This window comes from Sus scrofa, chromosome X (assembly GCF_000003025.6).
Source record: "Sus scrofa isolate TJ Tabasco breed Duroc chromosome X, Sscrofa11.1, whole genome shotgun sequence".
Lineage (NCBI taxonomy): Eukaryota > Metazoa > Chordata > Mammalia > Artiodactyla > Suidae > Sus > Sus scrofa.
Genome location: NC_010461.5, coordinates 87,402,000 through 87,427,977, shown reverse-complemented (window position 1 = coordinate 87,427,977; position 25,978 = coordinate 87,402,000). Strand labels below are relative to the sequence as shown.

Below are 25,978 nucleotides of genomic sequence, written 5' to 3'. Positions count from 1 at the left end.
TGGAGGTATCATCTTAGAATACATCATTTCAGGTGTTTCTCACTGTAGAGGGTGTGTGAGAAAGAGAGGAGAGAATACATACATATGTATGTATGTATATATGTACTCGTTTTTTCAACATAAAAGATATCGCATTACACAGTATGTGCTAACCTCCTTTCCTTTATTCCCTCATGAAAATTTTCCACACGAATAAATTTTCATCCACAAAAATGGTCTTTAAGAACTACACAGTATTCCATTTTATGGATACTGCATAACCTAACCCATCCCCTCTTTTGGGGCATTTAAGTGCATTCCAATTTCTCCTTTTATAAACAACCTCCCTGCACGCTTGCAAAGCTTTGAAGATGATTTGCCAATTGCCTTCTGGAAAGTTCTGGCTGCTTCTGGAGGCATTTGAAGCAAAATAGTCCGAATGCTTTCCCATCACGCGAGCCTGCTATCGCCCCAGATAGCAAAACTGTGGTCTTTAGAACTTGTAAGACTTGTCTTATCCTGCCCGTTAGTCACGCCGCCTTACTGGGACTCTGTTCCAGAAATCCCGACACCCTCCCGCCCCTCCCCACGCGACCGCCCCTCCCCACGCGCCCGCCCCTCCCCCGCGCTTTCCCGCTCGGCGGCCTGGCCTATGGCAAACGCCAAGAATTAATTAGGGGCGGGGATCAAGGAGCGGCTGTCAGGAGGTCGCCATATTTCTGTACGGCCCCGCGGCCCGCCCGGCAGTCGGCGGGTCGGGAGAGGTGCTGACAGGGCGGGGCCACCGCGCGGCTCTGCCGGCCTCACCCCTCCCGCCCCGGACAGGTGGCTGGAGCGCGCCCCGCCCCCGCCAGCTGCGGGTGGGAGCGAGGGAGGGCCAGTCCCGGACGGCCGCCGCCAGCTGCGAGCGGGAGCGAGCGAGGGCCAGTCCGGGACGGCCGGGCGAGGAGTCCGGCGGCAGCAAGCGAGTATCGTGGCGGCCAAAAAAATGCTCCTGTACCGAGGGGCCCCCGCGGGCCCTGGCGCGCCGGGTAGCGCGCTGGCAAGGCCGGGCGGCGGCCCGCAGGCCTTCGGGATCCGCCTGAGCACGGTAGGTCGGGGGCCCGAGGGGGCGGACGCGCGCGCGGGCCCCGGGGCTGCGGGGGGCGCGCGGGAGGGCCCGGCGGGCCGAGGCCTCACGCGGGACGGGACCTTCTCTCGCCCCCAGATGAGCCCCCGCTACCTCCAGAGCAACTCCAGCAGCCACACGCGACCCTTCAGTGCCATCGCGGAGCTGCTAGGTGAGTGGTGAGGGCGGGCCTGGCAGCGATCGCCCGAGGCAGCGGTGCCAACGTGGTGCCGCGGACGCGAGAGGAATGTGCGGAGCCGCGCGGGGCGGGCCGGGGCTGGGGTGGGGGCGTCGGGACCGGCCCCGGTTCCGCAAGCGGAGGAGGGGGTTGGCTCTGTTGCCACGGACGAGGTTCCGCGGAGAAAGCTGAGGAAACAAGGTGTGTCTCAAGAGTTAGGAATCCCGTGTAGTCTTTCAGGCTCGTGATGTTCGGGGCACTCTAGGATAGGTTAGTTAATAATCAAAAGGAGATGCATAAAAATGTCGAGCCCCGAGGCAGCTGGGCTCCACGGGGACCGGCGACAGCCGGAGGGCGCCGAGATTGCAAAGGGGCATGAAGAAAGGTCTGGAAAACTGGAGTTCTTTAACTTTGGGGACTTGAGCGTCTGGGAATGATGGGACATCTCTTAAGAGATGACACGAGTGCATTTGGCTCCCTGCGTCTGCCGAGGGCTGGGTCCGTGGTCCACGAGCGCCCTCACACCGCTGGAATGAATACTGAGCACTTAACCTCTCGCTCCACCAATGTTTGCTTTTAAAGCGTTTTCAGTTGATCCCTGGAAGCCAAGTACACCAGCTTTTGCAGTAGTGTGCTAAATACTGTGTGGAGAGCAAAGAAGAAAAACATTCCTGGACAAAATGCAGCAGCAGAGCGAGCACGTTGCAAATGTTCCAGAAATTGAAATTAGGGAGATGTGTTTAATGGGGCAAGGTGGCACGGAACAAAATCTTGAAAATGGTTTTAAAGCTCCCCAGATGAGCCCCAGTCTCAACTTAAGCAATCGCTGTGGCCATGCAGAGTGAACTGTCTTGGTGCAGGAAGTCAGTGGGCAGCAGGAGGAGATTGTCAGGAGAGTGATTTGGAAGGGTGGCAGGGAACTTTGATGAGTCCTTTGACGGTAACACAGAATGCTTACAATATGTACGACTGCTCCTTAGAAGGGGAAGGGGAAAAAGGGACTTTGGCCCATTTGGGATCGTAGAGAACGGGGACTGTATTTTTAAAGTTTTGCACCAGGCCTTGAGGGAAACTTCACAGTGGAATGAGATGTGCATGCATGTAACTTACAAAGAAGAAAAGAAGAGGTGGAAAGTAACAATGTACTTAATGGGAAACGGGAGGCAGAAGTGTGTTGCACTGTGCAGAACTGTCCGTACCTGTGCTGTCCCTTGTACTGCACTTTATGGGTGATTTAAACAGTGTTCCATTTTTTAATTTTGAATACATATGATTTTTGTCTTAAGCATTAACTGCACCTAATTCTGGCCTAAGGCGACCCATATGAGTGCAAGTATGCATGTGTATTATGTTCATACACATACATGCCTGCATACATACAAACACAGATTTTTAAAACCAAGTCATAGCTGGTTGTGATCTATTAATAGGGAAAAGGGGAGCAAGTGTTAATTGGTAATCCGAAGCTTTCAATTTAGGTTTTCCTTCCTTAGTTTTCTCCTCTACTTACGCATTCATTTTCTGGTCAATCATTCATTCCATAAATATTTATTGAGCATTCGCTGTGGGCAAGGCCGCTGTGGTAGGTACAAAAATGAACACAACACAGATTCACCCTCTAGGAGGGGGGACAGAACATGCACAGAAGGTTTATTCTTTGTATGATGGCAGAATAGGAAGTGATATGTCGGCAAAGATAGACACTTTGGCTGCTGTGGGAACTCAGAGGAAGGAGGGGTGACTTCCAGCTTACCAGGAAGAGGAGGGTTAGGAAAGGCTTTTGAGAGGAGGTGACATTTGAGCTGAGATTTGAAGGATTGGGACATGTGGGTATGGGTGTGGGGAGGGGAGGGCATTCCAGGCAAAAGGAACAACTGCTTGAACAAAGGCATGAAGAATACTGAGTAGTTGAGTTGAAGTGGAGCATCGGGTTCACGAATAGTCCTGCTCTTACAGAGTTTACATAGAGCTTTCACTAATACATTTTTAACCTTATCTTGGAGGTAAACGTCATCATCATTATTATTCTCATCCTGTACCTAAGGATACAGAGGCTTGGAGAATTTAATTGACTTTTCAGAGGTTATGTGTTTTAGTAAGTGGCAGATCCAGGACTCCAAACACTGGTCTTTCGACCCCAAGTACCAAGCAGGGAATGAGGTTAGAAAGGCAAACCGGGACCAACATATGACTGGGAGGCTCGGGTATTTGGGCTCTTAGTCTGTGAAGTTTTCTGAGCAGGGGCATGCCATGATCAGAGCTGTGCTTCAGAAAAGTTCATCTTGCAGCATTGTGTAAGATGAATTGGAAAAGGGAGAGGCATGGCTTTGAAAGACTAGTCAGGAGGTTATCACATAATGTATAGGGTAAGAGAGAGGGAGAGAGAAAAAATGACTTTCAGATTTCAAGCTTATGGTCACTCGAATGCTGACACTGTGTGTGTGTGCGTGTGAAGAGAGACAGAACAGAGGAAGAAGAATAAGCTTGTGTCAGAAGATGAGGACTTTAATTTTATTGGAGAAGAGTCTTAGATACTTGGAGGATGTCTTTAGGGCCGCAGCTTGGCCCCGGCAACCTTGCAGCCATCCTCATAGGCCTTTCCCCTGGAACAGGAGGCGATGGGAGGAAGCACTCCATCAAAGCCACCTCCCACTCGCTGTCCTGTCTCTTCAGCGATGCTGTCTCAGGACAGTTTCTCATTGCCTCCCGGGTTATGATGAGCTCTGAAGCTTCGGTTACAATGCTTTTTTAGAAGAACGGGTCAGATGGTTAGGGGATAAGCTAGAGTCCTTGGGATCTGGTTTCTCATGCTCTTGCCTAAGTGGTGGGTGAGGGGAGTTAGAGTCCTCTGACTAAGGCTAGCACTAAGGGCCAGGTTAGGAGAGATAAGACTCCGTGGGATCTGAGAGTTACGGTCGTGGCTCAGTGGTTAATGAACCTGACTAGGAGCCATGAGGACCCGGGTTCGATCCCTAACCTTGCTTCAGAATTGCCTGTGAGCTGTGGTGTAGGTCGCAGACGTGGCTTGAATCTGGCGTTGCTGTGGCTCTGGCGTAGGCTGGCGGCTACAGCTCGGATTTGACCCCCAGCCTGGGAACCTCCATATGCCATGGGTGTGGCCCCTAAAAAGACAAAAAAAAAAAAAAAAAAAAAAAAGACTTGGTGGGATCTGGTAGCACAGGAGATTGTGTGGGCCAGCTGAGAGGATAGAGACCTCTCAGGATCTGGTAGTGCAGCTCTCAGCTAAGTGGTGGATGAAGGCTGAGGAAGAGAGGTTCTTTCTCTGCTCTCCTTGTTCATAAGCTAGGGAGGCTGGGCTGGGGGAGAGGATGGATTCCTAGGGTTTGAAAGCATACGCTATGCTTTGATAAATTTTTGGAAAGTTAAGCAGCAAGAGGCGGGGTTGAAACCAGCCACCAGATCGGTGCCTTATTATTATTATTATAAGTTCATTTATTGAGCTGTTATGTTACAATTTCACTTGTTGAAGCCAAGTGGAAGTCCACTTAAAACTGACAAGAAGTGCAGAGCTGTGCTTACTGCCTGCAGGCTTGTCTGCTGATCTCTTTTTCTTGCTGCTCCTGCTGACCCTGGCCTCCGGCGAGCCCCCTCCCCCGTCCTCCACCCACTCCCAGCCAAGGAGATAAAAATGTCTAGCTGCTCCAGGCAGAGTTACCTTGTAACTCCTAAAATGCCTGTATTAAAACTCTTGAGTATGTTTCTGTAAAAAAGCACTTAGTAAAGTTTGGGTGAAATTCCTAGTAGAGGAAAAGAGTAACAGTGATTTTGTGAGAGGCCTGCAAGCTGGTTCCTTGAATGTTCAGTTGTGTAAATGCAGAATTGGAATTGATGTGTTCTATGTTTGAATTGCGAATGGCCATAAAGTGTTAGAAAAAAAATTCCTCTATGCCCAAGGTTTCCAAAGTAGAAATGATGTCCTTTTGGTGGACAAGGTAAAGGTATCAGTCTCGATGGCTTGGGCTTTCTGCCAGTAGGAGCGATTGATAAGTTCTAAACCAGTTCAGGGCCTGCTTGCCAAGTAGTTTCTTTAAACGATAGAGGCAGCTTCACAATGCTGAGTCCTTCTGTCTGTTTAAAGAAAAAAACCCTGCTGCCTCTTATGACAAAGTAAAACACTGTATTTCTGATAAAGCCACTATTGCATGCCAAAGTTAAAATTCCTGCCAAAAATTGGCCCACTTCATTTACCGCCTGACACAAGGCTTGCTCCCCACCTAGTCCTTAAAAAAAGATTGACTCTGTCGGACCTTTGAACCCTTTTCTGGGGCTATCGGCGATGCCTTACTGCTGTTAAGACTTACTGGGTTACAATCACTAACAGTTTTATCACTGACTCTGGCAACGCCATTGCGGCCCTTGAAATTAATCTGTCTTGTTTTGTTTGATGGACATTCCACACATTTAAGTGGTTGTAATGGATACTGTTAATTGTGTTATAAAAATTGTTATTTGGAACGCGTGCCATACTGCTCTCGCTCGTCAGGGATGTTCCCAGTAGAGAAATGTCATGATCCGAACACCGGTAGTGGGACGAGTACACAACTAGAACCCAACCCGGATCTCTCAGCCCAGCCACATGGTATCATTAATCAGTAGAGGATCCTGGGGAAAGGGATGGGGGCAGAAGGGAAGGTCTTTGTCTTGCTTCAAGAGCTAGCGAAGACAGGAGCGCTTAAGGAACCTCTCCAACAGATGGCACAAACTGCCCTCCCACTCAGCCAGTGAGACCTAATGAGACTTCTGCGCCACACGTGTCAGGGACCGGCAATTTTGTAAACTGGCGCCCGTGGCAAAAAGATGTGGTCACTAGACAGTGGCACGCCCTGGGGTTGTAAACATGGCACATGTGCTAGCGTATGGCTAGATCTGATGCCTTTGGAGTCTTAAATAATTAACCCATTACAAAGATGAGCTCAGAATGAATTGTGAAACTTTCTCTAAAAAATTTTCCTACTTTAGTTCTATGTTCTCCATTTAATGAGGGCTGGACAGCCTCGCGTTCAAGACTAGTACAGAGTGCCTAAGCAGAACCACTCCCCTCTAAGTGTGCTTGTCACCATCATTGGAATCTAGGTAGACAATTCGTGTTTTGGTTTTAACCTCTAACTCTTTCAGTGCCTCTAGGCTACGAACAGGTGTGGTGATAGTATCTGTGTTCTTTAACAGAAGAGGTGATGTAAAAAAAAAAAAAATAGAAAATAAAACCTTCACAGTAAACTGTCATGCATGTGATATGTATCCATTTGTACCAAAGTTGCAGATTCAGCTCTTCTCCACAGCCAGTCTTTACTGTATATGTTCATGAGCAGTAAAGTGGCTAAAAGACAAGAAGTAATAAGATGAAAATGGAGCAAAATGCTTTGTATATGGAGGAGTTAGTTTTTGCACAGCCTCTGAAGTTTGAATAGAGAAAGGCAGATTGCACATGAGTCATGTGAAATCTAGAAATCAGCTTCCTAAACCCATCTGCCATGGCTCCTGTTTTCCCCTATAACCTAGTAGGTGTACTGCCATTAATGCTCCCTGCTCACCTTCTGAGACACTCACATGAAAGGAACAGAGGACAGATTCTATGTCTTAGGGGCATTGAACTAGAGCTTTTACTTGCATATTAGAAAAAGAGATCTAATATCACAGATTTCTGCCTTTTGCAGATAATGCTGTAGATCCAGATGTATCCGCCAGGACGGTCTTTATAGATGTTGAGGAGGTCAAGAATAAATCTTGTTTGACCTTTACCGATGATGGATGTGGAATGACACCTCATAAACTACACCGAATGCTCAGGTAAAGATGTCTTCATTCTTTTTCTCTTGTCTGGAGCTCATGAACTCTATTTAAGGCTTAATCATTTTATTTAATATTTTATTTTCCCTTTATTCATTCAGTAAATATTTGTTGAACAGCTGTTACGTGCCAGGGCACAGGTTATGAAATAGACATTCTTCTTGCCCTCGTAGCACTTACAGTCTAGCTGGCAATTCAGACAGTCTGGCAGTAATCATCATAAAAAGTGACAGGTTATAATGATTGGAAAGTATAGGATGCAATGAAATAACTCATGAGGGGGAACCCGATCAGATCCAGGAGGTCAGGAAAAGCCTCTTAGCTGAAGTGACATTTAAGCCGAGATGTAAGGGTGAGTAGTGGAATTTAATTAAGGAGCAGGAGCAGGGGATGAGACTCTGGGCAAAGAGAACAGCAAAGGTAGGTCTTCACTAGTCTGAGCCCTTCTCCAACTTAAATGAACTTAAATTCACTCTTAGATTAGAAGTATTGGCATTGGAACAATTTATGGAGAAGAACTATGCATGTGCCTGTGTATAATCGAACCCCATGAAAGACAGAGGGTATCATACACATAATCGTTGAGGGTTTTGCAGTCGAATCACAAAGTTAGGAAATTCTGTTTTCCAACTGCTGAAGCTGGTGATGGCGATTTCTTTTGCCTCTGGCAGTTCATATAATTACTTTTGCAAGTTTGTAGTTGAGAACGGTAAGTTTGTGCTTTTATTATCTTCATATATCACTCAGTGAAAATGAGTGTTTCCTCAGCTCCTTCCTTCTCTGTTCCTTTTTCAGCAGATAAGGTTGATTACACTCCATGTCACTTCCTGAACTAGTGTGTGAAACATGAGTGACAGTGGAGGGGTTCTAGAGTGGAGGAGGGAAGGGGCTCCAAACGGGAAACTGTAAAAAAGTTCACTTGGCTGTAGTTCTCTTTGAAGATATTTTAATTCTATGCCCTGTTTGTAGGGAAAGCCCTTTGATCCATCAACGAGAAGAGGTGGAATTTAGGCCTAAGCAGTCATAAATTTGGTTATGTTTTACCACTCAGCAATCTGTGCACCTCGTGTCTCCGACCCTCATAATTAGAAGAATACTTGAGGAAAGCTTCTAGAAGTGAGCTAAGAATGTGACCAGTTTGTTGGTGAAGGTATGGAGTTGGCCCTATTTCTGAACTTAGAGCCTCACTTTTATTTCCTAAAGTTAATATTTTGTATTAAGAAAAATAGAATTTGAGATGGGATGGAAACAAAATACTTATGTCTCTAATTCTATATGTACTATTTTTTTTCTAAAATCACTTACATTCTTATTAGTTCCTTCCTGCCACACCTTATCCTAGTGACATGGTGTCAGATAGTGGGCCCAATGTATCTTACCACTTTCCCACTTTCCAGTTTGTCTGTGTAACTACATCTGTGAGAGGTGGTGCTTACAATTACAAGGCAGGAGGAAGGAGGAGGATGGTTTTGAAATAATTGCAGCGATTTTTGTTGCAGATGCTTTCAACAGATTTTTTACTGAGCACCTATGTGAGAGTCACGGTGAACCAGACAAACATGATCCTTGCTGTCAAGGGGCCAACAGTTTAGTGAGAAAGATAGAAAAGAATTGGCTGGCAATACAACTACATAGGTTATCCCACTAGTGCTAAGTGCTGTGAAGGAAGAGTACAGTTTCTAGGAGACTATGTAATAAGGAATCTAATCTAATCTACAGAATCAAAAAAAAAAAGGCTACCCTGAAGAAATGACATTGGAGTTCAGATATGAAGGATGAGTATCATCCATTCAAAATGTTGTTTCCTTCCCAAGGAACAAAACAGAACAAAAGAGGCAGACACTACTCACGTCGTAGGATTTTTTGGCATTATCATGCCAAATATGTTTTCCCAGCACTTTGAGCTGGGCAGTTGGTCCTCATATTTAAAAATGAGAGAATGTCTTAAATGAGTCCTAGATTATGTTCAGTTATATGTGTTGGATTTTATTTCTGAGCATATCTTAAACTTGAATTGGTTAGAAGGTACCATTTGTTTCAAAGAAGTTATTTAGTCCAGTTCTAACTTCCGGCCAGAGAGTCAGCTTACTACAATTTGTTTTTAAATATTTGGACTTTAGAAGTAGCTTTGAAAATTATTATTAAGCATATTAATTTTTCTGTTCATGGTTTGGGAGCACATTACTTTTGTATTGGGGAGAAAAACATCAGAGGGACTTATGCAAAGTTATTAAACCTACAGAAATTCTCTTTGACCTGTAACATTTGCTATCATCCTGTCCACATGTTCCAACTTTTTATGCTACTCTTCCATTTTCAGGCTAATAAAATCGTTACAGAACCGAAACAACAGTTTCTCCCATAAATACAGAATCCCTTGGTTACTCTGTAAGGAGGAGGAGGAGAAAGAACAAGGGTTGGCAATGATATGGAGAAATTGGAATCCCTGTGCATTGTTAGTAGGAATGTAAAATAGTGAAGTGAGTGTTGAAAACAGTTATGTCATCTCCTCCAAAAATTAAAAATCGAATTTATAAACCTAGTAATTTCACTTCTGGAAGTATTTCCAAAAGAAGGGGAGGTAGCGACTTGAACAGTTGCTTATATACCTGTGGTCAGGCAGCATTAGGCACAATAGCCAAAAGGTGGAAACAACACAATGTCCCTCGACTAATGAATGGATAAATGCAATATGGGGAGGAGTTCCCACAGTGGCTCAGCAGGTTAAGAACCTAACATAGTGTCTGTGAGGATGGGGGTTCGATCCCTGGCCTAGTTCAGTGGGTTAAGTATTCTGCATTGCCACAAGCTGTGGCATAGGTCACAGATGGGGCTTGGATGCCAAGTGGCTGTGGCTGTGGCGTAGGCCAGTGGTTGCAGCTCCACTTCAACCCCTAGCCTGGGAACCTCCATATGCCACAGGTGTGGCCCTAAAAAGCAAAACGAACAAACTAGCAGCCATTATTCAGGCCTTAAAAAGAAACTCTGATACATGCTACAACTTGCATGAACCTTGAAGACATGATGCTAAGTGAAATAAGCCAGTCGCAAAAGGACTGACTAATGATATATGACTCCAACACGAGGTTCCTAGAATAATCAAATTGAGAGTCATACAACTTAGAATGAGGTTTCCAGGGTCTGAGGGCAAGAGTGATTAGAGAGGTCTTGTTAACAGGTGCATATTTCAGGTTGTGAAATGAATTCTGTGGATGAATGGTGGTGATATAAACACACAATGTGAAGGTACTTAATGCCTCCGAGTTGTAAATTTAAAAACAATTAACACGGTAATTAACACAGTAAACGACAACACCGAGAAAAGAATCCCATGAAAATCAAGATAAAAAGAAAAGGGCTGTCATTGAATTCCTTTAAGGTCCACAATTAATTCTCTTTTGCTTATGGGGATAGTGTGTGAGCCAGCTAGTCTGTGTATTCAGCCACCTTTTTCAGCAAGGCAGAAAACCTCTTTTAAAGGTCAAGTGTTAAAAGCAGCCACAGATCCATGGATTGAAGGTATTTTCTACCTCTGCTCAGAAGTGCATGTCAGGGTGGGTATGTTCTAAAACAACAGCCGGAAAATAACAGTGTGCTGAGCGGTCTTTCATTCTTTTATATTACATACTACATCACCAGGATATCTAGGAAACAGCAGTACCTGCCTTTGTATGTTCGTGAATTTGCTGAGATTTTTTTCATTGATCAGAGTCCCAATTTAAATTTACCTCCCCAGATTCTACAACCGTGACATTTTAAGGAACTTGAGAGCAAGCTGCTGTCTCCCTAGATTCCACTCAAAGAGCTGGTACCTCGGCCCCCTTGGTGTGCAAACCCCCTTGTCTGTCACTTACTTAGTAAAGAGAAACTACCTGGCTAAGCCAGAATTTCTCCGTGGAAAATTAGTGAGCTGTACCGAACTATGGAAGGTTCATTCCTACAGTTCTGTTGTTGCTTGTGAAGGCTCTTATATTAGGTAGTCCTGTGATTGGTATCTGGCATCTCTTCTGCGATTTTCAGTTAAATAGAATACCTAACGGTGGGAATGCAAGTGAAAGAAAAGAACAGATGGGAGAAGTTAAGGGTAATATAACAACAACATACTGAGCCTCTGGCTCCTCCTGTCTCATTATTCTCATCCTTTTCCATTTCTGGTTCCGGCCCTGCCCCACTACTTATCTTCTCAACCTTATGTAATCAGTTGGTCTCCCCAAACTGTAACACAGTAAAAGTTGGTACAAAGGAGAAAAGAGATGCCAGATGGCAGAAGAGGTAGGAGTGATAAGGGAATTAAAGGAGTAATATAGTTCCATATTTCCGCCACTTTCCCTTGACCGCCTAATTGAAGCTATGGTAGCGTTGGAGAAGGTCAAAGAAGTAACTGGATAGATCCATTTCACGTGGTGGGGTGAGATTACTGTTTATGAAGAGCCCTGAGGTTTAGACAGGACATTAGATCTGAAGTAGAGGTAGAAGATAGCACGTGCAAATTCTCAGGTTGACTTCTAGAGTTGGTTTAAAATCAAAGTTCGAATACTACTTTGAAAGTTATAATATGTTGTACATGTAGTATATCGTTTACTCCACCTAGTGACCCTGTCCTTTTTAGGTAATTCTTCTACAGGAGAAAAAGAAATGCCTGAATCCTACCAACTTCTATCAGTTTATTTCCCGGAATGCTAAGGCCCATAGGCTGCAGAAACTCAAGGCCCTTTTGGTATTTTCAAAGGAATTGCTGCACCAGAAATTACTTTTTTATGTGGTTGGATTTATTTGTTGGATACACAAGGCTCCTGTAAAGTGTCTACTCTAGAAGGATTTAATGGTATTATTGTATAACACTTTGAAGTAGAAAATTGGAAGGTGGTCCCCCTTCCTTAGGGAGTAAACACAAAGCAAGGCTTCCAGAAAGTAGAAATCAGGCACCTCAACCCTGCTGAGAAGAGCCAAGCCAGGCTACTCAGCCATGGCAGATAGAATATCTATTTTTCCGATGTTGCAGAAGCATGTCATCTGTAATATATGATATCTTTCCTCAGTCTATAAACCACGAAGGCAAGAATCATGTCTCTTATTAACACTCGGGTCTCCAGTGTTTAGCATGATGCATGGCACATAGTAGGTACTCAGTAAATATTTATTGAATGAATGTAGTGTACAACATTGTAAACTTAGTCCATCTGGAGAGAACCAGTCCCTAAAAAATTACATTTATTTGTGCTCAGAGAAGATACATGATGCGGATGATGATCATTTTCTAGATTTCATGTCTTTAATTTTTTTGGTTTGATTATTTTGTTGTGTCTTTGAGTGGAAAATGTAAGAAAGGGAAAGGATGTGGCTCCCAGATTAAACTGATCACAGAGATTAAACAGGCTACAGAGACTGTTGAGGTGGCTCAGCAAAAGGCTCTTTATAAAACAAGAGCGACTTTATACTGCAGCTGTTTGCTGATATTCGGAGGCAGAACTACCTATTTTTATCCCTTGGCCATATTCCAATGAACTGTTCCAGCAGATAGAACAGAGGGTAAGAATTGGAAGTGCTATTCTTTGGGTGAATAGTTGAAATTGTCAAGATATATATAACCTCTGACTTTCAGATTTCTAGAGGGTGATATAACCAGGTTAGGGATGCCTGGCCTAGTCCCTCTGACAAGTGCCAGTATCTGGTATTCTTGTTACGCTCTCCAGGGTGTACTCTGAGATAACCACCCTTTTCATCTTCCCTTAACTTTACTATTGGCAATCGGAGCTATTTTATCTAGGCAAGAAAGGAAGCTACCCCATGGCCTTCTCCACGTCTCTCTGTTAGTCCGTGAACAAAAGGCCACCTTTACATCTATAAAGTGTGTCTCTAAATGTAGTGGAAATGTTTATGAGCACACAAGCCACACAGGAAAATCACTCCCCTAACCCCGTAGAAATTTCTTATATTTTTAACTTAATACTTTTGTCCAGAAATACCAAAAGGAAGTAAAAAGGAGAGCTTTTTTTTGACAGGTGTTCTTCATTTGTAAGCCAGCCATTCTGCCACCCTATCTTAGGATGCTTTTTAGTTGATTTCTTTTTCCTGATTTCTCTTTTCTTGTGTAATTGCAGCTTTGGCTTTACAGATAAAGTAATAAAGAAGAGCCAGTGTCCCATCGGGGTCTTTGGTAATGGTTTCAAGTCAGGCTCCATGCGGCTAGGAAAGGACGCTCTTGTCTTCACCAAGAATGGGGGTACTCTTACGGTTGGACTCCTGTCACAGACCTATCTGGAATGTGTCCAGGCCCAAGCAGTTATTGTACCAATTGTTCCATTCAACCAGCAAAACAATATCCTTTCTGGAAATGGAAAACGTTAGTTTAAAAATTGGTCTAATCTGACTATTTTGATAGAAACCTCTTTCTTCAGGTCACATCCAGCTATCGGAAGTTTTCATATTGAAAGAAGCATTCAGATGTCTCAAATTTAACTGGAATTTCACCCTACTAAATATTTTTTCATTAAATGGATCATTGACAGAAGCTTAGAGATGTTTTTGCTGTATTGCAGTTTTCAGTGTTACACGGTTTGATCTATATCCTCTCTCCCCCCTCCCACCACTCCCATGGTAAAGCTCCCCAGGGCCTTCTTTTTTTTTCTCCCTAAGGGTAGTTACATTTGCGTCATTCTTCCAGAAACATTCTATTCATTAGCTTATCTGATAGCTGAATAGTTCATTTTCCTATACCTGTACAAGCTATTATTTCTGTTAGACATCAGATTGTCTTTACGCAAGCAGTGTGGCCATAAAGTTTGAACTCATTGCTTCCAAATAGTCTAAAAACTCAGCCTTCGATTTGTTTCTTAAGTATAGGACTGCCTTAATTTATGTTTTCTTTTTCCTTTTTTGTTTTTTGTCTTTTCTAGAGCCGCACCTGCGGTATATGGAGGTTCCCAAGCTAGGGGTCTCATCGGAGCTGTAGCTGCCGGCCTACACCAGAGCCACAGCAACGCCAGATCCTTAACGCTGAGCAAGGCCAGGGATTGAACCCACAACCTCATGGTTCCTAGTTGGATTCATTAACCACTGAGCCATGACGGGAACTCCTGAATTTACATTTTATCTTCGAAGCTGTGTTCTGCAGGGGTAACTGATTTTGGTGTTTGTCTCTACAGCCTTTCTGCATTTTCCTTTCCTTTCTTCTGTAGCAGTGATGCTTATGCTTTGTGTCTGGATGTCCACCTTTTGTCTAAACATGCAACCCCAAAGGCAGATCTTCCTAACTGATAGCATCCTCTTAAGATATTAATTTTTCTTTGACTATATTTGGTTTTACAAAAAATGATTATTACTGAGGATTCCTTGCCCAGCCTAGAAGCCATCTTGAACTATTCAATTTTCAACAGTGAAAATGACCTGCTGTCCCAGTTTGATGCCATCCCAGGCAAAAAAGGCACTCGTGTTCTCATTTGGAACATCCGCAGGTATAGTATTCCAAGAGTGACAGATTACAATAAGCAAAAGTAGTATGATGACGCATATTTTAATAAAGCTCTCTAGAGAAGCAGAGTAGATAAATTTCCACACATATTTTTATCTCGTTGCATGCCTTTCCTTAACTTTCTTAGAACCACAGCTCTTTTAAGACAGCGCTTCTTAGTGGGAAAATGCGGAGCTTGATAAGGTAGAGACATGCATACATATCCTGAGGTTATTATCATTACTATCAAGATAGTTCAACATTAGTCTAAACTCTTGCGAACCCATTATAAATATCTATTTTATTTTCACGGACACTGTTTTGAGATGGGTGAGTGCTAGTTATTTTACCGATTTGACAGTGAACATGAAGTATGAGGAAGAGAAATTAAGGTAACAAAGCACAACATGATCTTTAAAAAAATAAGAACCTCTGCATTCGTGCTTTCAGAGTAGCTGGATTTGAAGTAGAAAAATCTTTGAAGCAGATAAATTTGAACTGTAATGAGGCTGGCTTCAGGTCGTATATTTAGAGCCAGTAAAACAACCTAGAAATACTTTAGGATGTGTCATTTGTTTAACCTTGTCATGTTAAATGGAATACAGTGTCCACTGAAACCTAAAAATTTTTGCAATAGAGATGTTACTCTTATGTTTAATAGAACAGAGACTCAGATATATTCATTCTTGTTTTTCTCCTTAGGTCAAGTATTTTGCCTTATTTCTTAGTTGGGTAAAACTTAAATAAAAACCATGTTGGTTCATGTAGAAAGTACTTTCAATTAAAAAGAAAAAAAGTAAGGTCTACATCTTCCTGCGTCCTACTGGAAAAACCTCAAGTAATGTAATTTATATTATAAAGAATCATTTTCAAGTGCCATTTCCAGTGATTTAAACACATTAAGCAGACTTTTCTTCGTACATCGTTTCTCAGTTATATGGTACTAGGTGTTGTGTAAATAAGGGATTCCATGGTCAAATATCTTTGAAAAAAGCTGGCATATCGTGTTGATTTCTTGCAGGACTTCTCACAGGCTTTAATATGCTAATGTTATTTCAAAATACATTGAAAATAATTGAGAGAAATACAGTATGCAGGGTTTCCCAATTTCAAAGGGCTGTCTCCCCAGACCTCTTTTCCTTGGATAGTGAATGGTGAGGGGCAGGGAGGACAAGGGACCTCCTCGGAGTACATGTGTTAGAGTGGGGTGAGGTAGCAAGAATCGGGGTTACCCTGGACAATACAGAATATACTATTATGGTGACATGAGCGTCATATAAGATACATATCTTGGTGGCTCTGGTTTAGCCCTGAAGAAGGAGCTGCATTTTCAACACAGCAGCTTTGAGCTTGTGAAGCCCGAAGGTATGAGGGAGGTATCCCTAGAGCTTGAGATGATTCTGGGAGTCAGGAATTGCTTCTCAATTTTGTTAGATTATACAGGCTTTATTTATATCTTTATTTCTTTTTTTTTTTTCTTGTCTTTTTGCCTTTTCTAGGGCTGCTCCTGTGGCATATGGAGGTTCCCAGGCTAGGGGTCCAGTCGGAGCTGTAGCCACCGGCCTATGTATGCCAGAGCCACAGCAACGTGGGATCCGAGCCACATCTGCAACCTACACCACAGCTCATGGCAACGCTGGGTTCGTAACCCACTGAGCAAGGCCAGGGATCGAACCCGCAACCTCATGGTTCCTAGTCGGATTCGTTAACCACTGAGCCACGACGGGAACTCCTATATCTTTATTTCTTATTTAAGAGTATCTTGAGGGATTGCTGTTCCACAAAACAAATTTTGGGGACTATTGTTCTGATATATATTGTTTCTCTGTAACCCATCATTTGTTTTGAGTTTCTTCCAGGAACAAAGATGGGTCTTGACTTTTTTCCTTGGCACTTATTAATGTCATAGCCCAGGGGCTTGGAATGGACCATATTTAAGTGACCCAAAAGGATTATAAGAAGAAAGGTCCTTATGAAAGGAATATGAGTAATATATTTAAATGATAATTCCATAAATGATATTCTAGAAGAAAGACAAGTACATGCTGTTTCTGTAACAACCTTTTTTCCCTTCTAAGAAATAGAATTAGGTCTGGGGAAATCTTTTTATCTCATTAATCCTTATACTGTTGCTGAGGTTATTTATTTAGATAGGGGAAATGATGTTGAATGATCTATCCAACGATACTCAGAAAGTTGGGACCTATTTTGACATCCTGCTTTGAGGATAGCTGGCATCCATTTGATTTATCAGATCACAGACATTCCCACCGTCTTTTTTTTTTTTTTTCTCTTTCCTTCTGTATTGGGCATCACACCTCTATGAAGCATAGTTGATTTGTTTAGACTGGAAATACCCTTAAATATTGTGTGACCTTCCAACCAAATAATGTACAGTTCCTTTGAACTGATAGGGAAAGAAAGAGGTATCTGAGTTTTGCCTCATGTTGTTTCTTTTCTCTTGGGTTCCTAGTGCATTTTTCTCCTTTGGAGCCAGTTTTTGTTAGATTGGTACTTGTCTCTTTTACCCAGAAATAAAGATGGAAAGTCTGAGTTGGACTTTGATACAGATCAGTATGATATCCTGGTATCAGACTTTGGCACAGAAGAAAAAGAGACTGGTGGCGCTTCCTCTGAGCTGCCAGAAACAGAGTATTCTTTACGGGTGAGTAAGAGTGGTTTTTCTTCACCAGTGAGAGGTAAGATGTCCTGTAACATGAAAATATTATGGAACAAGATCTCACTTTAGTTATATAAAAGATGAGAACCTTTTAACCCTGTGCTAGGATTCCTTTTCACTGCCTCCCCTGAAACAGTGTAGCTAATAAAGTCAGCAGCCCTTAACTTAGTACTTGGTAGTATAGCAAAATATAGAAACTGAGCCAAATCTTTGCTCAGATTAGGCCTCGGTTGCTAGCAGTGTTTTATGGGAATGTCAGTAGAATTGACAATATTGTATAATAACTTTCCCTTCACTGTTCCATAGGCATTTTGTGGCATTCTGTATATGAAGCCACGAATGAAAATTTTTCTGCGTCAAAAGAAGGTGACTACCCAGATGATTGCCAAGAGCCTGGCTAATGTAGGATATGATATATATAAACCTACCTTCACAGTATCCTTACAAATAAATACATGAAGCTGACCTCTTTGTTGCAGGATTAGATTTCCAAGTTGGCACAGAAAAGCAAAAACCTTTCCTTTTCCAATTCAAATATGTGTCTTATGGTACAAACCCTATTTCATTGTACTCTGAGGGAAAATTTCCTAAATGCCAATCTATGCCCCAGTTTTATCAGAAATCACCGGGAAATTATTAAAATAATACAGCCTCCTGAGGTTTTAGAGATTCGGGCTCAGTAGGTTCTGAAATCTCTTTTTGTATATTTATTTTAAAATCCTCAGAGTTCCCACTGTAGTGCAGTGGGTTAGGGATCTGCCATTGCCACAGCTGTGGTTGGTGTAGGTTGCAGCTGCAGCTCAGATTTCCTCCCTGGCCTGGGAACTTCCATGTGCCACAGGAGCAGCCTAAATAAATAAATAAATATCCTCAGCTGATTCTAATGAATAGCCGGGTTTGAGACTCTTTGCTATAAGAAATGATCCACATTGTTTGGTTTGTATTGGTATTTTATTATATGTTACATTGGTTGCAATAAGCAAAATGTTGGCTAGAATATGTTAATCTTTAGACATGCTATAATTTTTTTGCCATAACAAGTCCAGACTTGATAGAAGTTAAGAGATTGGAAATTAAAAGTTGATTTTCTAGAGTGAGATAAATTTCCAACAGATTCGACATGAATTTTCAGGTACTTATAATGGCAATCGCTCAGAGAAGTAATTACTCATTTTCACTTCTACCCACCACTGCCAGGGGAATGGATTTTAGACACTTCAGAAAATCTTAAAATGAACTATAGAAATTAAGTCCATCTTTGTTGATGAATTTGGGGGGCAAAAGTCTTGGGACGGGTGAGAATTCATAAGCAGTTATGAAGAATTGCTCTTGCCGCGGGAGCGGCCCAAGAAATAGCAACAACAGCAACAACAACAACAGACAAAAGACAAAAAAAAAAAAAAAAAAAAAAGAATTGCTCTTGTGATTTATTTCCCGGTAACTAAGCTCAGCTCTCGGCCCAAAAAGTATATTCACACTCTGTTTGCTTTATCAAAGCATTACCTAGCTTTGTTTTGTCTTTTCTCTGCCTGACCAAAAATTAGAAATTGCTATTCCCTTTTTAAATAGCCATATAGTTGTTACTCATAAGCAAATTGTTTTCTCCTGTTGGAGAACCTGTACCTTGTCTACTATGAAAGGTTTTTTTTTTTAAAAAAAAAAAACCAAAACAGATCTGACTTAACACAGCCAGCACTAACACTGTTAGCATCGCTAGATAAATTAGCTATAATGTCACTGTATGTAGCTAGAATCTTAGTGCCATAGGTTTAACAGAGCCAGTCTAAAGAAGTGCTTTTCAACTACTGTTTTGGGATCTACCGTATTTCTGCCCCCAGCTTCCTTTTTTGTGGATTTCTAACAGGTAGCTCCTATGCATGAATTTTGTATGTACCTTGACTCTACCTAGCCTCCCTTCCCATTAAATAGTTACTTTCTCCTGTTAGAATTTGAGCCAAATGAATTTATTATAGGCATGAGTAAAATGAAACTCCTAACGAAATTTCCCCTTAGGTCACTGAGGGACAAGATTACTGATGCTGACTTAATTATTCCTCAGTTGTCAAAAGCATCTTTTCTCCTCTTGTCCTTTCTCCTTATACTAATTTAGAGAAACTCCTACCCCGTAATTCAGGATTTAAAAGTGTACAATACACAGAATTTGACAATCTTTATCTCTAAAATTTTAATTTTATGGTGTATAATTTTGTTTTTTTTGTTTGGAGGAATTTTGTCTCGTTTCGTTTTTGCCTCGGAATAGGGTCTTGTTTGAGGTTTGAATTGAGCTTCTGGAGCCAGAACTTTATATGTTCTGAGCCAAACATTATTGTGTTAGGTGCCCACCTGCATCATGTCTTCGTATCGTACCTGACCCATTTGTCACATGGATTTGATGCACGTAGCTTGTTATTTAGAGGGGATAACGGAGATCAGTTTTTGAAAAAGTAACAAAAATAAATTTTCATTTAACTCATTTGGACATGAAGATTTCTTAGTACTTGTTTTTAATGAAAATCTGCTTCTCTGTCTCCCCTTTAAGATCTTTCTCACTCTTATCTTGGTTTTTAAATAAAATGAGACTTAGTAAAAACACGTAATTATTCATGTTTTATGTACAATAATTAGTTCTCTTTATTTCACTTATCCAAGCTTGTTAAATTCTTCCCATGAAATATATTACAACAGGACTATGTATTGTCTTTTACCCTTAAAGGTGATTTTGTTCTTGGTTCTTTTGCTTTCATTAAGTTTTCTATGATTAGCTGGACTTACCTTATTGCTTATAATTATGTGAATTTGTGTTGTACCATGTACAACTTTTACCTTATCTAGCAGCAAATTAAGCATTAGCAAGGGTTAAGAAATGCTTTGTGACATTTGTGAATTTTTAGATCACTGGTGGTATTTTTGTATATTTTCTTACAGTCTTTCCTATGTGTATATTTATATTACGTATTTTAGATGATACTTGTTATTATATTCTGAACATTTCTTAGTGTTCCCAAATATTTTTCAAGCCATAATTTTAAGAGCTGCACAATAGACCATGTGGATTTATCAGCAGGTATTTAGTCATTCCCTTATTGTCAGACATTTAAATTACTTTTGTCTTGGAGTTCCCATCGTGGCTCAGTGGTTAACAAACCTGACTGGTACCTTGAGGATGTGGGTTCGATCCCTGGCCTCTCTCATTGGGCTAAGGATCTGGCGCTGCTGCTGTGAGCTGTGGTGTAGGTTGCAAATGTGGCTTAGATCCCACGTGGCTGTGGCTGTGGCTGTGGTGTAGGCTGGCGGCTACAGCTCTGATTTGACCCCTAGCCTGGGAACCTCCATATGCCTGGGGTTGGGGAGGGGGCGGCCCTAAAAAAATAAATTAACTAATAAATTAATAAATTACTTATGACTTTTTAACCATTATAAATCATTGATAAATCTCTATAACTTATAAACCTTAATGGCCTTCTCTGACTATTTCTGTAGGATAAATTCCTGAAAGATAAATTACCCGGTCAAAGGTTAAGAATATTTTTTTTAAAGCTATTGCTACAGATTTTTAAAATGCCTTCTAGAAAGGTTGTACCAATTTACATACAATGGTGTTTGATGTTTTTTGCTATGATGTACTGCAAGATTTTGTCTATTGAAGCGCCTGGTGTTTGTCTCCTTAATGATTTCCTTCTCAGAACAAGCAGGTGAAAATAACTTTTGGGTTCTCTTGCAAGAATAATAACCAGTTTGGAGTAATGATGTATCATAACAACCGCCTCATAAAGTCTTTTGAGAAGGTGGGATGCCAGGTGAAGGTGAGTGGTTAAAGTTTCTCTGCCATAGAAGACTGAAAAGCGTAGGAAGATTTAAAATTTGCAAAAGGGATAGACTCCTGAGTGGCTTTTTACTTCCATCTTGCTATAGTTGTTAAACTGACCCTGGAATCCTGTGTTACCAGTGAGCCGTCTTGTGTTCAAACGCTCTTTGTACTTCTCATTCTTCATAGATGTTATTCAACCCAGGCATTTTATGATGTATTTTCTAGGTAACTATTATAAGAGGTAGAATTAGAGCACCAGCAACTCTGCCATGTGTCGAAGTTTATTAAGGTTTGAGGTAGCTCTTTCCATTTTCTTAGGGAGACACTAAGGCATAGTAGAAGAGCATAAAATTTAATGGTTGATAACCAGGATATGAGTCCCAGCTTTTCCACCTAAAAGCCATATAACTTTGGCTATATTGTTAAATTGTTTTGAGGCTCAATTTCCTTACCTGTAAAATGGTAACAACAATAGTTTTACTTGTTCTGCCCACCTCACAGTTTCCAGAGTTGAGAGATTTAAATGGGATGAATTTTGTGAAAGTACTTTATAACTGAACTAAACAAATAGTACCGTCATCTTAAAATTTTAATGACGATTTAAAGTAGTAATATCCACAGGTATCACATTCATTTCTATTTTACAGATAAGATTGCTAAAGCACAAAGAATGGTAAACTGCTTTATATTGCACAGTAGGACAAAGTTATATATGATCCAGGAGAGCTAGTTTTCAGCCTATATTGCTTTTCATTGTTATATCATCTTTATGCAACTTGTTTGTGTGCCATTCTAATTATAGTTTGACTCAGTTCCTTCCATTAAAGAATATAAAAATGATTTTAAATCTAAAAATTTCTCTTTTTTTGTCTCTCTCTCTTCTTTTTTTTTTTTTTTTTTTTTTTTTTAAGGACCGTACCCATGGCATATGGAGGTTCCCAGGCTGGGGTTCTAATCAGAGCTGTAGCTGCCGGCCTACGCCACAGCCACAGCAGTGCGGGGATCCAATCTACATCTGCAGCCTACACCACAGCTTATGGAAATGCCAGATCCTTAACCCACTGAGCGAGGCCAGGGATCGAACTTGCATCCTCATGGATACTAGTCAGATTCATTTCTGCAGAGCCACAATGGGAACTCCCAAAAATTTCTTGTATCAACTTGTGGTAAATAATCACTGCAAGTCTGACTCTCTTTAGTAGTTGTTTGCTGGCCTACATATATAAAAAATGTTTATTTTAATAGTGTGATGATTACATAGCATCCTTAATTTTTTTTTTCAGATAAAGTTTGGTTTCAGTTCCCTAGAACAGGAGTATATAACCTTGATTTTCTAGCACTGTCATTCTTTGTTCAAATGAAACCTGATGGCAATCCCATAATATAAAACAGATGAAAGTGGAGGTAGTGTGGGTGAAGTAGAGGTGGTTATTAATCCCTGGAAAATCCTAGGGACTCTATGGATCACAGTTTGAAAATCTCTGCCCTAAAATTTGCCAGAGGTTCCAGTTCGTTGTAATACTTGCCGTCTACTGGAGTACATTCTCAGTGTATTTCTGCATCTTACTGGTTTTTCCTTGCCCGTGAACATTATGTAACCCTTTCTATTATTATTTGAGAGTCGAAAGGAAGTGCCTCCAGGCATTCAACAGTAATGTAAGTGTTGAAATTAATATTTTTCTTCTAAGCCAACACAAGGAGAAGGTGTGGGAGTAATTGGAGTCATTGAGTGCAATTTCTTAAAACCTGCCTACAACAAACAAGACTTTGAGTACACCAAGGAGTACCGGTGAGTCACTCCCAACCTGAGGTATTTCTGATGGTGTGTTCAGATATGATTCTCTTCTCTGAAACCTACAAAATTATCTCTAAAAACCAGCCAAATGAACTAACTGAGAATTCCTTCAAGTCTCTTTTCCAAGATTCGAGATAAAATGATTTGATTTTTTAAATTGAAGCTTACCAATACATGATGTATGGAGCCAAATTGAGATAAACCTTAACTTTAAAAATTATGGAAAGAGCAAAGGAGTTATTTGGTAAAATACGGTGAAACAAAGAGTCTTAAAATTGATTGTAGTGAAAAGAGATGAGTGGATCTGAAGTTATTGAATATATTGTGAGAAAAAGCAGAATTTTGAAGTTTGTTCCAAAGGATTTTCTTTTTTTCTTTTTCTTTTTTGTTTTTGTTTTTGTTTTTAGGGCGGAAGGTGCAGCGTATGGAAGTTCCCAGGCTAGGGCTCAGATGGGAGCTGCCGCTGTCAGCCTGTACCACAGCCACAGCAACGCCAGATCCGAGTTGTGATCCACATCTGTGACCTATACCACAGCTCACTGCAATGCCGGATCCTTAGCCCACTGAGCAGGGCCAGGGATCGGTTGGGGTCGTTTCCTCTTAGCCACAGTGGGAACTCCCCGAAAAGATTTTCTCGAAGTGAGTGAACAGATTGAGAGGAAAGTATTGGAGCAGCAGGAAGGACATGCGTTTTCATGGAAGCATCTAGATTTAATAAGACGACCAATAAAGAATCAGAAAGGAGCTTGACTTTGGGGCTGAACAAGCAAGGATATTTTAGGAGACAAAGGAGTTGTTGGAGTTTGCATCGGCTCAGCGGAAATGAATCTGACTAGCATCCATGAGGATGCATGTTCGATCCCTGGCCTTGCTTAGTGGGTTAAGGATCTGGTGTTACCATGAGCTGTGGTGTAGGTCACAGACTCGACTCAGATCCCGTGTGGCTGTGGTTGTGGCTTAGGCCTGCAGCTGCAGCTCTGATTCGACCCCTAACCTGGGAACCTCAGTATGCTGTGAGTGTGACCCTAAAAAAAAAAAGTCATTGTTAAAGCCAGGATATAACAGTTTGTTTTAAAGTTTTTGAGGAGGGATGGATCATATCTCTTAATACTTCTTTCATCAAGTATTATGAGATATCTCCTATGTGCCAGGTACTAGGGGCATAAGAATCCTTGATGCCTCTGAACAAATAGGATGAGATATATGTAAATAAGAAATTTAAATACCCATAAAATAATTGCTGTAATGGGGGCATATATGCCAAATGGGAAGAACCTTTAAATAAGCCTAAAGGAGTCAAGGCTTCACAAAGCAGGATATATTTGAGCTTAAATTTCAAGGAAAAATTAGAGTTTACTTAGGTAGGCAAGTAGGGGGAGGACTTTCTAAGCAGAGGGAAGTGTGTGAAAGGGCAAAGGATGTTCTGGGAGTGTGAAGAAAGGCATGAGGACATTTGGTGTCGTTTTCCTTGAAATCTCAGTAGCAAACATTTTTCTTAGAGCGAGGGAGAAGTGATTCCCCAAATCTCTTTTGCCTTGTGTCCAAAGCTATAATAAAATTAGGTATTTTTTTTAATAAACGTTGTACCTGAATTTATATGAAACCATAAGAATTTTAGGTTTAGTGTTTGACAGATAACTATTTGGATGATAATCCCAGATTAATTTCAGGGTAACTGGTTCCTGGTCACTAGAGTTACTCAGTGGTTATGATAACTACCTGCCCTTACCTACCTAGTTTGGATAAAATGGTCTTTTAAATATGAGTCTAGCCCATAATGGAGATCTTTGACTAGGACTTGACTCATAAGAGTGAAAGTTTAGAAATGACATCAGTTTAACAAGTCTCAGAGCCAAGTCATTTTGTTTCTCTTGAGTGAAAGGGATAGTGAATTTCTGATGATTAACCAAAGAGTTAGATGGGCAAAATCCAAATTTTAGCTATTAAAAATTACATAACATCCTCTTAGGCCATCTCTGCCACCCCCTATCTACCTTTTAAATTTAGAGGTATTAGGAGTTCCCGTCGTGGCGCAGTGGTTAACGAATCCGACTAGGAACCATGAGGTTGCGGGTTCAGTCCCTGCCCTTGCTCAGTGGGTTAAGGATCCGGCGTTGCCGTGAGCTGTGGTATAGGTTGCAGACGCGGCTCGGATCCTGCGTTGCTGTGGCTCTGGCGTAGGCCGGTGGCTACAGCTCCGATTCGACCCCTAGCCTGGGAACCTCCATATGCCGTGGGAGTGGCCCAAGAAATAGCAACAATAACAACAACAACAAAAAAGACAAAAGACAAAAATAAATAAATAAATAAATAAATAAATAAATTTAGAGGTATTAGACCCTCATTTTATGATGTTTAGTTTCCATATAATGAGTTTGAGGTATAACAGGGCATCTAAATAGAGGTATTCACGGAGAGTAGGTTTATTCCATTAAGCATATGGTGCTTCTAGCTAAGTAGCTAAATAATTGCTACACATTTTATTAAAAACAGAAAACTAATATGCTATCCTGCATACAGTCCTTTGAGGATAATAAATTTACATGACTAATCTCAATTCTGGCATCATTTCTCTGTTTTACTCATTTTATATTAAATGAAAAGGTGTTTAGTTTTTAAAAATTCAAGAATTTGAAAGGGCAATTAGAGAAGTTTGTCTGCAGTCACAAACTCATCCTAAGAATATTTATTATGGATTTCAAAACTGCTGAAAGAGATACGAGCTATCATATGGCTGGAATGTCTACAAATAAATCATTTGTAATATCACTTTTAATAGTTGTGGATATCAGATTTCAGCTGCAACAATCAAGGCTCAAACTTACAACATTTTTAGACTGAATTTCAGCTTAAGAAATGCAGTCAACACATACTAACTGAGCATCTCACTGGTACACAGTATAGTGGCTAGGTTTTGTGGAATTTTCCAGAGAAATCCGAGACATGGTTACTGTCTTCGAGGAGCTCACCGTCTAATTGAAATGATGGATTGTCACATACAGGAGACAGTTTAGAGAATAAGACACTGGTTGTTTGATCAATCAAAACTAAGTGGTATGGTATAGGAAACGTTCCCTGATAGAACAAATAGGAAATATTTTAGGTGAAAGGTATAACTTGAGATTTGCCTTAAAAGATACAGGGTTTAGGGAGTTCCTGTTGTGGTGCAGTG

The 25,978-nt window shown here is 41.3% G+C and overlaps 1 protein-coding gene across 4 annotated transcripts in view; it reads left to right on the top strand.

Moving 5' to 3' along the window:
- MORC4 (MORC family CW-type zinc finger 4) overlaps positions 682 to 25,978 on the top strand; it is a 57,986-nt gene continuing 32,689 nt past the window's right edge. The window contains exons 1-9 of one of the 4 annotated variants that reach the window (XM_021079787.1): positions 731 to 1,069; positions 1,187 to 1,259; positions 6,941 to 7,073; positions 13,175 to 13,392; positions 14,380 to 14,527; positions 17,056 to 17,188; positions 17,510 to 17,638; positions 20,887 to 21,006; positions 22,700 to 22,800. In XM_021079787.1, the coding sequence (XP_020935446.1) occupies positions 968 to 1,069; positions 1,187 to 1,259; positions 6,941 to 7,073; positions 13,175 to 13,392; positions 14,380 to 14,527; positions 17,056 to 17,188; positions 17,510 to 17,638; positions 20,887 to 21,006; positions 22,700 to 22,800 (1,157 nt within the window). In that variant the 5' untranslated portion in view covers positions 731 to 967. Of the gene's footprint in view, positions 1,070 to 1,186; positions 1,260 to 6,940; positions 7,074 to 13,174; positions 13,393 to 14,379; positions 14,528 to 17,055; positions 17,189 to 17,509; positions 17,639 to 20,886; positions 21,007 to 22,699; positions 22,801 to 25,978 lie in introns of all 4 variants that reach the window. The other 3 variants (XM_021079786.1, XM_021079788.1, XM_021079789.1) reach the window with 3 other exon arrangements.